General features: G+C 35.5%; 2 protein-coding genes across 3 annotated transcripts; one reads left to right on the top strand and one right to left on the bottom strand.

The window, feature by feature from the left end:
- Nucleotides 1-1,588: 1,588 nt before the first annotated feature.
- LOC131657916 (uncharacterized) lies at nt 1,589-5,346 on the top strand. Its single transcript, XM_058927267.1, has 4 exons — nt 1,589-2,156; nt 2,229-3,677; nt 3,758-4,702; nt 4,780-5,346. The coding sequence occupies exons 1-4, from the start codon at nt 2,118-2,120 to the stop codon at nt 5,344-5,346; spliced, it is 3,000 nt and encodes a 999-aa protein (XP_058783250.1). The 5' UTR covers nt 1,589-2,117.
- A 6,158-nt stretch (nt 5,347-11,504) lies between these two features.
- LOC131644493 (uncharacterized) lies at nt 11,505-15,519 on the bottom strand. 2 transcript variants are annotated; one of them, XM_058915005.1, is made up of 4 exons: nt 15,162-15,519; nt 14,721-15,072; nt 13,378-13,464; nt 11,505-13,226 (listed from the first exon to the last, which is right to left on the bottom strand). In XM_058915005.1, exons 2-4 carry the CDS (start codon nt 15,060-15,062, stop codon nt 11,919-11,921), a joined length of 1,737 nt encoding a protein of 578 aa, XP_058770988.1. In that variant the 5' UTR covers nt 15,063-15,072; nt 15,162-15,519; the 3' UTR covers nt 11,505-11,918. The 2 variants fall into 2 exon arrangements, with proteins under 2 accessions (XP_058770988.1, XP_058770987.1); XM_058915004.1 differs by having other exon boundaries at nt 15,169-15,519.
- Nucleotides 15,520-15,898: the final 379 nt, after the last annotated feature.

Raw genomic sequence — 15,898 nt, 5'->3', positions numbered from 1 at the left:
CTTCATGTGATGCAAGCAATGACATATTCAAAGCATCTAAGATAAGATTGCAAGATTGGAGAGAATAATAATTGAGTGATTAAACCGTGGTTAAGTTTTCTAACTTAGCATAGAAGAATATTCCATTCTTTTTCCATAAAATCAATCATTGTTTTTTCCACTTGCAAGGCTTCAAGATAAAATCATTTGCCTATAAATAGAGCTCCATTTTCTTCATTCAAGAGGCAGCAAAAGGAGGCAAAAAAAGAACAACAACAACAACAAACACCAAAGCCATAGCATAAGTTTTATATTTTCCAAAAGTTTCAATAAACTTGTAAAAATCAAGGCTCATTCAAATAGCCACCTTCAATCAATTTCAATCACTCTATTCCACTCTTGGAACATCATAGAGTAAGCATCATGTAGCCTATAACATGTAGTAGTGTTAGGAGTTCATGAATCAAAAACTCCATATTTATGCATATTTTAATTTTTATCATATTTTTATTATTGTTATATTTTGTTGAAATTTATTGATACTAACATGTTCCTAGGAATATTTGGAGTAATTTTGAACGTTAGCATGAAGCTTTAATGGCCAAAACCAAGAGAACCATGTTAAAACACCATGTATGAACATAACCATGACCAAACTCGAAACTCATAGCTACGTTGCTCAAATGGAAAAACTAACACCGCTATCATGTTTAGAAGGGTCAAATTAGGTGACCTGGGTGGTCCTTGTTATTTTCTATCTTCATTTTGTAGGTCGTTCAAAAGCTTGGAAATTTGAAGGAAAATCCGCAGGTAAATCTGCAGCAAAATCCGCAGGTAAGAGGTTGAAGAAGATGAATAGTAGAGTTGAAACTTTGACCGCTTGCGTGGCAGACTCCTTCTTTCTCATTCGTCCACGCATGCCTTGTGGGTCCCAGCTTGGACTTTGAATGTCTGACTGATCACATGCTCTGATTTCCATGTGACTATGATGTAACCTCATCCCACAACCCTTGGATCCTCTCAGCTATCCATCCAACGCTCTCAGCCTTGCAATCTCACCATGGTCCACCATAAGATCGCCACACCGGATCCTGTTTGTTTTATTTTCTTTATATTTTCTTATTTAATATATTTTCTTTTCAAAATTAATTAAAAATAGTTTTAAAAACCCAAAAAATATTTTAATTTCAGTTTTAAGTTTATAAAATATTATTTTATTTTTTAACATAAAAATATTTTATTTTTATTTATAATTAATTTATTTTGCTTAAATAATTAGTAATTATATAAATATTGCTTTTTAATTATTTTCTACCAATCAAAAAACTCCAAAAATATTTTCCTTTTAGATTTAAGTTTATATTTTTATAATCTAATTTTTGACATAAAAAAGAACATTTGCTTGTTAAGTTTAATTATTTGTATAATTATTTGTTTAATTAGCTTGTTAATTAACTTAAAATCAATTCCAAAAAATAAAAATAAATGAATTAAGTTTAATTTGTTTTTATATTTATTTTTTGTATATTATTTGATATTATTTCTTATCTTTTTCTTTGTCCAGAATTGGAATAAAAGATCAAATATGGCAGAGATTGTATGTAGTTGATTTAAGATTTTTGGAAATTTATCGTGTAGTCGCTATGATTCTATCAAGCTTCTGATAAATTTTCATTAACTTTAAATCCGAGATCATCATTCACTCACCATCGATCTTCACTAACATCGTGAATATACTTGACTAACTTTAAGATGATTCGCGTGCTAACATACTAACAATTGACTTTAATTTCCGCATTTTATTATATTGTTCTTTATATTTCTTGCTTTATGCTTTATTTTAGGGTTAAATATACTTCACCCCCTGCCAATATAGCGAGATTCGGTTTGCCCCCCCTGAATGATTTTTTTTACAAAACGCCCCTTATAAAACCCAAATCATGGATTTACCACTCCTTGTTACCACACGAGCTGACTGGGCAATGGAAGACTGGACACGCTGGCGCTGACATGGCTGAGTTCTTAGGTTTGAAATGAAATTCATATGTTTACCCCCCCCCCCCCCCCCCCCCAAATCATACATTTCCAGATTAGGGTTTTTTGGTAAAATTAGAAACGAGAGGTAGAAGACGGGAACGATGGCTGAAGACGGCGGCGCAACGGTGGAATCGGCTGAGGTAAGTGTTCATTTGTTGTTCTTCACCGGTACTTCGTGTATTATGTTGTCTTAAACGATGTTTTGTATGCAGTTGAATGTAAGGTTTGACTGTTTGTTTCACCATGGAGGAGAATTCATGAAGCCTCACGACGGTGAGATGATTTACAGAGGCGGGGTTACGACGCTTATCACCGGTGTACACATTGAAAGCTGGACTCAGAGTCACATTCAAAAGGTGGTAAGTGGGTGGGGGTATGTAGCTGGATCGTTTAGGTTATGGACCAAAATTCTTGAAATAGATCCTAATTATTTCCAGATTAAGAGTGATTCTGATGCTTATGATTTAGCTGCGTTTGCTTGTACAATGAGAGTTGATGGGAAATTGTTTGTTGAACACGATGCAGATATACACAGTAGTAAACCTAGGTGTGTGAATGAAAGTGTAGAGTTAGAGGTAAGTGATGAAGAGATCGTAGAAGGGATGAATGATAGTGAGGATGAGAGGGCCACAGCTCTTGATGATGGCTTTAGAGCTGTTGATGTTACTTTACCAGTTAGTGAGGGCCCTATTGTAGCTGGTTTTTTGACTTATCCTAGTAAGAGAAAAGGTGAGAGTGAAAATAAAGGTGAGGATGATGAATATATAAGTGAGGATTTACTAAGTTCTGATCCTGATGCATCAGGGGATGAAAAAGAGCCTAGGTTTGAGAAGTTTAAGAAGGAGGAGCTTAATAAGGATTACAAATTTAAATGGGGTATGGAGTTCAATACCCTAGATGATTTTAGAGAGGCCATCCGTGAGTGGACAGTATTAAATGGGAGGGAAATTACCTTTGTAAAAAATGAGAGTTATAGAGTGAGGGTTGAGTGCAAGGCCAAATGTGGTTTTTTAATGCTTTGCTCTAAAGTGAGCCATAAGCACAGTTATGCCATAAAGACTATAAAAGATACCCACACATGTGCTAGGGTTTTGGATAACAAAAGTGCAAGTTCTAAGTGGGTGACTAAGGCTGTGGTCAAAAAGATGAGAACATCTGACAAGGTAAGGATTTGTGACATAATCCAAGACATGAGGCAAAATTTTTCTGTTGGGATCACTGTGTGTAGGGCCTGGAAAGCAAAGTTGATTGCCAAAAAAATCATTGAAGGAGATGCAGACAAGGAGTATGCAAATCTGTGGAGGTATGCATCTGAGTTGCATAGGGTCAATCCTGGAAACACTGTGAAGATAAACATAGAGAGGCCTTTACCTACCATCCAACCAAGGTTTGGATCTTTTTATTTCTATTTTGATGGATGTAAGAAAGGTTTTATAAATGGTTGTAGACCCTTCATTGGGGTAGATGGATGTCATTTGAAAACAAAGTATGGAGGTCAACTATTGATTGTTGTTGGAAGAGATCCAAATGATCAATACTTCCCTTTGGCCTTTGGAGTGGTGGAAACAGAAACCAAAGAATCATGGAGGTGGTTTATTCAACTGTTAATGGAAGACATTGGGCATGACAAAAGAATTGTGTTCATCTCAGATCAGCAAAAGGTGGAGTTAATGTTATCCATCATTGTGTTTCATTTTATTTCAATCCTTGGTTCTAATGATTGTTTCTTAATATGTTTCAGGGACTGGTTGCAGTTTTTGAAGAGTTGTTTGAAAGAATTGAACATAGAGTATGCTTGAGGCACTTGTATGCGAATTTTAAGAAGAAGTTTGGTGGAGGAGCATTGATAAGAGACTTGATTATGGGAGCAGCCAAGGCAACCTACCAACAAGCATGGACTTTGAAGATGAATCAGTTGAAGGCTGTAGATCCAAAGGCTTGGGCATGGCTCATGGCAGTTCCTACAAAGTCTTGGTGTAAGCATGCATTTTCATTTTATCCTAAGTGTGATGTGCTTATGAATAACATAGCTGAATCATTCAATGCCACTATTTTGAATGCTAGAGATAAACCTATACTGACCGTGTGCGAATGGATTAGAAAATATCTGATGAGTAGGTGTAGTAGTTCTACTTTGAAACTAGACAAGTGGCCACACAAAGTGATGCCTATTCCCAGGAAAAGATTGGACAATGAGGTAGATATGAGTGGTCACTGGTTGCCAACATGGGCTATGGAAGAGAAATTTCAGGTCACACATGCCTATAACAGGCAAGAGTTCATAGTTGACATTGCTAAAAAGAATTGCACATGTAATTTTTGGGATCTGGTAGGTATTCCATGTAGACATGTTGTGGCTGCATTAGGGTTTAGACAACAGAACCCTGAGGATTTTGTTCATGAGTATTACACTAGAGACAGGTATGCCATGTGCTATGGATTTGCTATTAGTCCAATTAATGGCATTGACATGTGGCCTGAGGTAGAAAGTGAAGAACTTTTACCTCCTAGTTACAAAAAGGGACCTGGAAGGCCTAGGAAGCTAAGGATAAGGGAAAGTGGGGAAGAGGGTGCTAGAAGAAGGTTACCTGGTGTATCTTATAGATGCACCAGGTGTGACAAGGTGGGCCACAATGTTAAGACATGCAAGAGCAAGAGGCAAAATCATAGTGCCATGAAAAGAAAGGTAATTTATCTACTGCAATTGTTTTTGTATGTAATATAGTTTCTTTGGTTATAATGTATCTGGCTTTTTAAATGCAGAAGAAAATGAGACCAAATGCTAATGAAGAAGGTACTAGCAATGTTGGAAGTCAGTCTGCTCCAAACAATGAAGAAGGTACTAGCAATGTTGAAAGTCAGTCTGCTCCAAACAATGAAGAAGGTACTAGCAATGTTGGAAGTCAACCTGCTCCAAACAATGAAGACCATGAAGATACCAAAACTGATTCATTGTTTGGAGATGTAATTGATGACATGCTAAGCAGCATACCAGACTTCCATTCTCAGGCATCAACAAGCAACAACTACAAGGGCAAGGGAAAGATGATTGACAAACCAGTTGTGAGGAGAAGGGTAAGTGAGAGGATAAAGGAGAACTGGTTCAAGAAACCAAAACCATTCACTGGTCCAGGTTCAAACCCTGAGCAGCCTATTTGTATGGACATTGATGAAGAGAAATCTTCAAAGATTACTCCAAAAAGGGCATCCAAGATTGCTCCAAAAAAGCCATCCAAGCATTCTCCAAAGAAGCCTTCAAAGGGTACTCCAAAGAAGAATACTCCAAAGAAGACTACTCCAAAGAAGGGAACTCCAACAAAGAAGACTTGAATTTTCATTATGTTTAATTTGATTAGCCCTTGTTGTTTATTTTGACTAGCACATGTTTGGTGCACTAATGTAAGGTTAAAGTGTGACAGTTATTTTGAGTAGCACATGTTTGATGCATCTATGTGCTGCTAAGACAGTTATTTTGAGAAGCTAATGTTTGCTAAGACAATTTTATCATGTGTATTCTGAATTATGCCCTTGATAAGGTGCACTTGTTATGTTAAAGTTTCAGTTTTAGTTCATCAGTTTCAGTTTTAGTTCATCAATTTTATCATGTTAACAGACAGGTTCCATTGATGTAAATTACACATTTCCAATTGACATAAAACATAACTCATTTTATTGCCATAAATTCAACAAGGTTATACATCCAAATGCCACCAACATACACAATGTCAAACAAAGAGCTGTTAACCTAAGTAATACACAATGCCAATAAGCAATAAACAGAGAATCAAAATAGTCTTCTTCAGCCTCATATTAACACTTGTCTGACTTGCATTCTTCTTCTTCAACTTCTCAATTTTGTTTGTTGCGGTCTCTAACTTCACTGATAGTATATCACATCTTTTACATTCTGGTAGTTTCATCCGATGCACATTGATATGGTCTCTGATTTCATCATCCCACAAGAACAATTGACAACTATTCACAGACTGCAAAACACACACACAATGAAGGCTTGTTTAGTAAAGACCAACTTTCCACAATTTTCCCAGATGTTGAACAATTTTCCAGATAATAGAGAAGGATACTTACCCCAGCATTGCGACATTTCCAGAACTTGCGATTGCGATTTTGAACCGTGTTGGCCACCCACAACTTCATGGGTCTGTCACAGCCACATCTAGGTAAATCTGGATTTTGAAACGAGTTGACACTGCTATACGAGTTGCTCTCCGCCATGACTGAAGAAAATTAATATGGGATTGACGAAGATGGCTGAGTGAAGAAAATGAATATGGGTTTGCGATGATGGAGCAGGGCGCGATGATGGAAGCGGAGCAAGAGAAGGAAGACGATGGAATAGCTTTTCTAGGAAAATTGTGAACGAAGGAAAGAGGGAAAGATGAACCCTAATTTTATGAGGGGGGGTCATCCATGTCAGCGCCAGCGTGTCCAGTCTTCCATTGCCCAGTCAGCTCGTGTGGTAACAAGGAGTGGTAAATCCATGATTTGGGTTTTATAAGGGGCGTTTGGTAAAAAAAATCATTCAGGGGGGGCAAATCGAATCTCGCTATATTGGCAGGGGGTGAAGTATATTTAACCCTTTATTTTATTATTTATCATATTTATGTTTCTGTTATTTTCCCTTTGTCCATTTGGACGTATTATTTATGTTTCTGTTATTTTTCTTTGTCCATTTGGACGTATTATTTATGTTTCTGTTATTTTTTCTTTGTCCATTTGGACGTATTATTTACGTTTATGTTATTTTCTCTTTGTCCATTTAGACGTATTATTTATGTTTATGTTATTTTCTCTTTGTCCATTTGGACATATTATTTATGTTTCTGCTATTTTCTTTTTGTCCACTTTGCTAACGCACAGGAAAGATCTTATAAATTGAGAGTAGGTAACTCCTAATTGCTTGCTCAAACACTTTCATTTTCAAACAACGTATTTTCAAAACTTCTCATCTATTTTCAAAACTTTCATCTGGTATTTGAAGGGCATTATTCCCGGTGAAACTCTTCAGAGACCTATGTGACCTATTGTCCATCTTAACTTCTTCTATTTTCAAATCAATAAAGCATTTAAACAAAAGTGAGCTAAGCAATTAAGAGCCCATGGATAACCATGGATACAAAGGGTGCTTAAAACCTTCCCTTTGTATAACCAACCCCTCGAACCCAAAATCTGTCAAAAGGTTTTTTTCTGTTCTTTTATGCCTTTCCTAAATATTGGATAAAATAGAAGTCGGTGGCGACTCTTGCAAACAAAAAAAAAACCCGCAAACAAACATATTTTTGCTCTGCGGAAATTTAAAAAAAACAAAAAAAAAAAGAGATAAGAGTCAGTTCGCCTCAAAAAACCGAGTTACAGTTCCCTTCCTACTACCCCACTTCCTTGTGTTGAAGTTCACGTCCTTGCAACAAAGTATTCTCGTCCGAAGAAGGTTATAGCTTATATGGACACTGGGGCTCAAATTACAATGATGAATCCCAGCATTCTCCCAGCAGAATCATGGGAATCACATGTCGCATACTTTGTAGCAGCAGATGGAAACGTTTTCAGGACAAATTTATTTTAAATAAAATCACATTATTGATTTATTGCCTATTTGCAAGTTAGGATATTATTTATTTTTATAAATTCTATAACTATGACCATTTAAAGTAAATTCTACCATTTTAACCATATTTTAATAATTGTACGTTTATTGGATGTTGGAAAATTAAAAATTTAAAGCTTATTATTCATTCAATTTTGTCAAATAAAAAAATAGATAATGTTAGTCTTTAATTTATTTTAAATATTAGAATAATAATTAGAAAATTATTTATGGTAAGATTATATTATTATAGAATTTATAAATCTTAAATATTAGTAGAAAAGTAATTCAATAAGGTGATTTCTATATGGAATAAATAAATCATAATCGTCAATTAAATCTAATGGTTCAGATTGTTAGTTCTCATTTCTCACAATTGATATCAATTATCACCGGATACGCCCCCTATATATATATATATATATATATATATATATATATATATATATATATATATATATATATATATATATATATATATATATATATATATATATATATATATATATATATATATATATATATATATATATATATATATATATATATATATATATATATATATATATATATATATATATATATATATATATATATATATATATATATATATATATATATATGAGGGCATATCATATGAGAATGACATATTTATATGAGAATATGAGAATGAATCCGAACCATTGGATTTTAAAATAAATGGTGGAGATTATGAGTGAATCTTTTTTTTCTCTCTCCTACTTCATTTATTTCAAGATACAGGAGAAAGAAAAAAAAAGATTCACTCATAATCTCCACCATTTATTTTAAAATCCAATGGTTCAGATTCATTCTCACATTCTCATATAAATATATCATTCTCATATGATATGCCCTCATATATATATATATATATATATATATATATATATGGTTTTAAAGACTTATTCCAAGTCTTAACTACTTTTTTTTCAATTTTCTAATTTTTTGAGTTATTCATAAACTTAAAATAAGTTGAATTTGAGTTTTAAAAAATCGGTGTCAAACTCGAATTGAATTTTGAACTAAATCAATTATTTTCGAGTTGAAACGAGCTGGAGCGAATTTGACTCGACTCGACTCATTTTCAACCCTAACTAAAAGATATATAAAATAGTTGTATACCAAGTCTAAAGACCGAAATTAGAAATATAGTAATTGTTATATGTTTTATTTATATGATTTCTGCTGTTGATCAAAATATACAATTGCATATCTTATATTGTTTATTAAATAAAAAGAAAAAACATTTCTTAAAACAATCCTCGATGATTTTTTTTTTAATACTAGACAATAATTTATTTAACATCCTTCTTTTTTTCCTAGGAACACCTTGTTAAGTTGTTTTATCATGGCTCAGAACAAGGTTAGACAGACCAATGCTAAAAAATTAGTAGGATTACTACTTGACACTTTTCTTTTATTGGAGAATTTTTCTCCCCCGATTGGTTTGACCTTATCTACGGTTTTAATGGGTTGACTTCCTTGATTTCATAACTCGGATTTAGCTAGATTTTTACACTGGAATTCAGATGACAGTTTGTATGATGACGTAGATAAGTGGAATTCAGATGGCAGTGTGAGGCATACATGTAAAACAAGAAGAAAAGGATTATGGTTCCTTCTTATCGTCATCATCCTTGTTCTATTTTTCTCTCTCTTCATCTTCATCTGGAACAACACCAACAACAAAAACTCCCAATCTTCTCTCAAAAGATTATGAACGAAAACTCTCAATCTTCATCTTCATATGGAACAACAACAACAACAAAAACTCTCAATCTTGCTCTTCTCTCCAAAGAACAAAGAAACAGAGATATTCTGCTCTCAATCTCTCTCGATCGCTCTTCTTTCCAACGAAACAACAACAACTCTCAATCTTCTCTGAATATCACGACTCTATAATCTCTCCAATCAAGCAAATGAACAATACAATCATAAAAGAAAACCTAAGCCCTAAATCGATCTCAACCTCAATATTTCATTAGATTCAGGGAGAAAACCTAAGCCCCAAATTGATCCCAACCCCAAAACATTTGAACTTTGGACTCGTTATCTTTCCTCTTCGCCTTCTCGTTCTTCCTCGATCTGCTGGGTTTTTTGTTATGTGAATCTATGTGGTTTGGATATGTTGCTGAGTGTGGCATGTTTGTGTTGTTGTAGTGTGTTGCATGATGTTGTTTCTCTGTGTGTTCTGGTTGATGAGGTTGTGTGCGGTTTCTTAGTTCAAAACGAGTATGTTGTTATTGTGCGTGAAGTTGAAAGAATCAACGGGTATGAATTTTTGTGGGGAATTTTAGTGAGTATTTTGAAAGAGTATTGGACAGAGGTTTGTTGGAATTTTTGTTGCTGAAGGAATTTTTGTGAGTATTTTAGTGAGTTGTTCATGTGAAGGATATGCAGATGCAAATTAAAGGAGGTGTGGATCTGCTGAAGATGTGGAAAACGAAGAAGAAGGTGACACGATGCCAGCTCATCTGCCAAGTAGACAAAATAAACGGACGTGATGCCAGCTCATCTGCCAAGTAGACAAAATAAACGGACGTTTGAGGCAACATGACGGAAATGACTTCTTTAGAACTTTTTGAAATTTAAAGCACCAAAATAGCACGGAAAAAAATTGAGGAACCAAAGCGGAAAAAAATTGAGGAACCAAAGGATATAGTTAAAGGATCAAAAGGGTTATTTTTCCTTTTTCTATTGATGGGAAACCCCATATATGCATCCATATAGGAGTGTTCCATAATGCCCAAGGGAGTGATTCCATTCCGTTGACGGGAAATTCAAACTCTTCATTATTTTGCATGGAATTTTTCTCTTGTTCATGTAAATGTGTTTTTTTTTGGATGTGAGCAATACTCTTCTTTGTGGTGCTTAACTCAGGGTTGGGATCATAACTCATGCCAATATGCTCACTTGGTTATGTTAGAATGTGATTCATTTGTCAAGAGTCCGGGTCCTGTTAGGAAACGATTCATTTGGCAAGAGTCCGGATCCTGTTAGAAAACGATTCATTTGGCAAGAGTTCAATTCTGAATATTTTTATGCTTTTCCATGGCTCAGCGGAGAGAGCACACACAAGGTAGAAGAGAGGGATGGCGGCAGACCCAAAGACATATAAGGATCAGCGGGCTTCAAAGAAGAGAAAGGAGCTGAGCAACTTGAAGAAGGGGAAGGAAGGGAACTGGAATCTTGGATGATTCTTGGAGAACTTCACTCTTATGAAGTTAATCACACGCATTATTTATTTCAATGAACTCAAAAGTTGAATGGACGTGTATTAAGTTCATGTAAAAAAAAAAATCATTATGTTAGAACAAGTTTTCAACTAAAAGCCCTGCACTTAAAATGCAGTAGGATGCAATATAGACTAGTCAGCCTCCAAGCACCAAGAGTTCGACGAAATTACATGGCTTCAAAAATTTGTTAGAAGCTCCAGAATATAATTTTGCAAAAGTCACTGTCATATTGTGATTCCGATATGATACCATCTGCTGCCTGTCATATTGTGATTCTGCTAAACTACCGTAAATCCAAATATGCACTAGCTGCGGGTGAATAAGTCGTAACTTGACTTCGCAAGGTACACAACTCCCTGGAAAAGAGTCTGGATTTCGACATCGATGAAATCAAAACCCTGATTCCAAAAGTTAGACAACCCAACCAGGCTTAATGCACTTAGAACTCAGCCCTTAGGGGTCGAGGTACCAATTTTTTAATTACTATAATCAAACGAAAGGCATGGCCAATTGGTGCACTGCAGTTATATATACCAACCTTCTTTGTAAATCAAGACAGAAAAAAATTCATTTAAATGAGACCACTCTTACCCTTATCTGACCTTGTTATACATAAAATTTAGATATATAGAAACCTTTACTGCATAGATAAAAATGAAAAGTACATGTGAGATAGAACACACACTTTTCGATTGTGTAGTTTTGCACTGCTTTCTTCTATCCTTCATATCCATTATCCCAGAGAGGCAAAGACCTCACTACATCTAACTACTAAACAAAGCAAACTAAATTAGGCTATGCTAGCACTAGCAGCAACTATGTATCTAATTTTAGCATTATTAATTAACATTGGGGACTAGTAACATATAACAAATCACCTCTTAGCATGAGTTGGCGAGCAATGAAACTTGTCACACGATATGACTCGGTCACAAGACTGACACTAAAAAATAAGTGATCATTGTATCGGCATCTTTCCAATACAGGCAAATCTGAACACTTCCTTTAAAGACCAAGTTTGCTTTCTACCTTAAACTCTTTCACCACCACGGAGATAAAAGCATGTCCGTATCATCATTAAATGGACTAGGATCTGGAGATGGTATATTCAGTTCAAATGGCAAAACATTATCTGTTGCCACTGGACCAGTTTCTTGACCCAAAAGCCAGTTTTCAAAATCAAAAATCACATTAGGTGTATGAGAACTTTCATTTACCGGTTCAACAGTTTCAATTGAGTGGGTACTGAACTTCTCCACATTCGGTGGTTGGTTTGTAGATTCCAAGGTTTGTAGAGGAGAGCATTCAACTAGAGGTTCAGTGCTTTGACTGATATTCTCAGCCCAACTTGAATCTACAGCAGAACCTCTCTTGGCAGTTATAGCTAGATTTTGTTCTTGTGGCTTTGGTTGGCAAGTATCTTGACTCATAACTCCACTTTGTGTAGCATCATTACCCTGAATACAAGTTTGATGGAAATTCTGGCTATCGTTTGATTGGGATAATGATTGGCCATATAGGGGTTCAGGAGTCCCGTTATGTGGATTGACACGATTAAGACTGACCGGTCCTGAGCTTGAGTGTGAGAAGATTGATGAATTCACGGGATTTGAGAATCCTGTAGTTACATGAAAATTGACAGGTTGTAGTACTCCGTTAACATGATTGTTAAAGCCGGACGAACCATGAGAGGAATGATTAGCTGCCAATATTCCCCCCAAACTCCTAACACCCCCCTTGGACAATATAGGAGAACGGAGGAACTGTGGTCCTAAGCTGCTTACACCCCTTCCTTGCTCCCTTTGAATGACATGATTGCGCACGCCCAACAGTTGCTTTGGAACATAGTGAGATCGGTTTCTGCCTCCCGGCAAATTAGATCTTGATCCAAGGAATCTACCACAGTTTGCAACATTTGGGATTGTTTGGTTGATGGCTTTGGAGACAGGGGTGTAAGTTGGTCTAGAGATCTGATTCTGGCTAACAGAATTAAGTGAGAACTGAGCATATGTTGCTTTTGGCCGAGAGACCTGATTTTGAGCTATGCAGTTGAGTGAGGGAGTGGGCATTCCAGATGATCTGACTGCTTGATTCCGTAACACAGAAATCGGAGACAAGTGAGTAATATCACAAGGAAGATTTTCGTTACTTTGAGGATGTACCACACCAAGTGAAGAAGTACCATACTTAGTTGAAGCTGGTAGAGGGCAACTCAGGGTCCGCTTGAAATCTTTCCTCTGAACTTTCCACAACTCAGTTTTATCATTTGCATGACAATGATCTGAACTCAAAATGCCAGTTCCCCACTTTAGACATGGTGCTAGGGTATCGCAGACATAACAGTGGCACTGCATATCATCAACAACAAAAATTAAAGAGTGACAGAAAGGACAATGTTCAGAGTATCAAATAACACATAATTAACAGTAATAATTAAAAAAGCTAAAGCAAATCTGAATTTAAACATAGTCCAAAGTGAGATATTTCGTTGCTTTTTACCAGGCCACAATGTTTATCATGAGGGGTGGAAGAGAAAGGAAATTTAGCACAAAGATGTCGGGCATGAGGATAGTCTCTACATGCAACCTGCAAGTCCAAAAATGAAATAAGTTGATATCTAGAATACAACTGCTGCATCTTCTTACAATAAGCAAAGAAAAGCCTTAAAATCTATGAAGCACAGACACCTCGAACATGGTCTCGACACTGACACAGAGACACCAGTAATAATTTTAAAAAGTGAATAAATTAAACGTAACTATAAGTGTCGGTGCGGGTGTCCGACACGAACACACCTTTTTCAGAGGTGTCGGTTCTACATAGGTTTAAATAGTAAATTTGGGATGATCAATAAACAACTACAAAACCAGAAGCAAAATAGCAAGCTGCGCCAGAAACAAATGCCGCGACTAAAGAATAAGTCCTAGTTTGAATATAGAACTTGCATTCCCAATTATACTTCCTAAAATATATGAGGATCATCTAAAACTAAACTTTCCATATAATATGGATACATAGCTAGTGACATTTGACCTTACGTTAGGGTCTCCAGTTTCAATTTTTGAAGACAAGTTTATTTATAAAGCATTTTTGCATACACAGTAGCCAAGCGCATGTCAAAGGATCAAAGTCTTCTTTGACCTTTTTGAAAATTTTATTCAGCCATGTTAACTTTCTGCGTGGTAAGTAATTTCATACCGTGCAAGAATTAGCCATGAGGCTTACCTTGGCAATGGTGTACTCATGTACCTTCTTGAGGCAAATTGAAACTTTAATAGAAAGTACTTCCCCACTTCCAAAAGAACAATCAAACGCAAATAGATGATAGTTTAGAGATACAATCCAAGATGTTTAAATACACAAACAAGCACGTGAAATTCCCTTGTCATTTCATGAACAAAGACAATCCACACTGAAATCAAGTATCACTACAAAAGTATATTGTCAGTGTTGACAATCACAAATCATAGAGCTTAGCGGTTTGTTCGAATTCCGCTATGGTAAGTACTATAATGCTTTTATTTGCCAACTCTTTGTACTAGATAGAGTATTGCAGAAAAATAACGATCTATTCAAATTCTACTATTCTATGGCAGCATAGTGCCGCTATCTGGCAATACTATACTTTGTACACCCCAGCAATGATTAGTTGAACACATGCAATTGCAATTCCTATAACCAAATAACACAAGTTTGGTTTACATTAAACCTCCTCAAAGCAATAACATGACTCTAGTTTATCTTTCCCAAAAACAACACAAAGATTTATACTTTGCAATAGTAATATAACAAGTACAAAATTCCCATTTAGTTAAAGAGAATAAATAAACTCAAGGACATACCTGACCCTTCTCTCCAACTACAACCAACTCATCTGACCCAGATGAATCCTCATCATCAACAGAAGTGACACCATTTTCAGGATCACCTTCGAGAACCAAACAATCATCATCATCATCATCATCATCATCATCACCATCATCAACAACTTTCACATGCAAAGTTGAAGGTTTCGACTTCAACTCCGGTGCTTTGTTCTCATGAAGGAAGACAACATCAGAATCACCATCAGATTCATCTCCAGAATTAAATAGCAACTCTTCAATCCATTCAAAATCAGTATTTTTGGACTCCTCTTTCAAATCCTCTTCTTCATCAGAGCTTATATCAACCACCACAGGCATGTCTTCAACTCTACATCAAAAAACAATTATATCAAATAACAGAATAAAAAACAACTAGGGTTCCTTGAGAACCTCAAAAAGTCAAAAATTTAGAGCAACCTCGTACATAGGTTATGCAAAATTACGACATAAAAACAGCGAAATGTGAAAATTGGATGAAATTGGTACTGAAATATATAAGATGATGGAACCCTAGAGAGTAATTTCAGAACCGTTTCACGTTTAACATAAGCTTTCCCTTCTAATTATGGAGAAAAATAAATGGATAATTGTATAATAGATTGGTTCGGAGAAATCAAAAGGGAGTGGAAGGAGGGATTGATGACTTGATTAGGGTTTCTGAAATTTTGGATTTTCAGGCAGAATTGCTTCAATTGGGGAAAGAAATTGCAACGCCGTGAAAATGGGTACGAGAGGGAGAGAGGGTTCTGTTCTGTGTGTGCAGTGCAAAAATAAAAATAAGAATAAGAATAATAATTAAATAAGTTGCTTCATTTTAAATTTATTTGTTTTTATATTTTCTTGTTAATAAGGTTTGAATTATGACATCATCGTGCATATTTCATACGATAAAGTGTATTGCATAACAAATTTTTTCTCTAGAAATTCCATATACTATTATTTTCTAAATTTACTGTATGATATTTTCAATTTAAAGAAAAAAATTAATGTTTTTTATACGTGATCTAGGGGTGGCAAACGGGCATGCCTGCTTCGTTTAGGCCCGCACCGCAAAAGCCCGCAAAAAAACGGGACGTGGCAGGCATATTAGAGAGTGCGGGGAAAACCCGCGGGCATTGAATATTTTAGACCTAAAAATAGTAAAATTGTATGAA

This window comes from Vicia villosa, linkage group LG1 (assembly GCF_029867415.1).
Source record: "Vicia villosa cultivar HV-30 ecotype Madison, WI linkage group LG1, Vvil1.0, whole genome shotgun sequence".
Classification (NCBI taxonomy): domain Eukaryota; kingdom Viridiplantae; phylum Streptophyta; class Magnoliopsida; order Fabales; family Fabaceae; genus Vicia; species Vicia villosa.
The sequence above is the reverse complement of the archived record's forward strand: the minus strand, read 5'-3'. Positions and strand labels throughout refer to the sequence as shown.

What these genes read in the sequence shown, in the direction of transcription:
- LOC131644493 (XM_058915005.1), bottom strand. Translation starts at nt 15,062, where the DNA reads ATGCCTGTGGTGGTTGATATAAGCTCTGATGAAGAAGAGGATTTGAAA. An exon ending in TAGTTGGAGAGAAGGGTCAG is followed by an intron (nt 13,465 to 14,720) that starts GTATGTCCTTGA and finishes TTGGACTTGCAG; the next exon opens with GTTGCATGTAGAGACTATCC. An exon ending in ATGATAAACATTGTGGCCTG is followed by an intron (nt 13,227 to 13,377) that starts GTAAAAAGCAAC and finishes GATGATATGCAG; the next exon opens with TGCCACTGTTATGTCTGCGA.
- LOC131657916 (XM_058927267.1), top strand. Translation starts at nt 2,118, where the DNA reads ATGGCTGAAGACGGCGGCGCAACGGTGGAATCGGCTGAG. An exon ending in CAACGGTGGAATCGGCTGAG is followed by an intron (nt 2,157 to 2,228) that starts GTAAGTGTTCAT and finishes TTTTGTATGCAG; the next exon opens with TTGAATGTAAGGTTTGACTG. An exon ending in TCATCTCAGATCAGCAAAAG is followed by an intron (nt 3,678 to 3,757) that starts GTGGAGTTAATG and finishes AATATGTTTCAG; the next exon opens with GGACTGGTTGCAGTTTTTGA.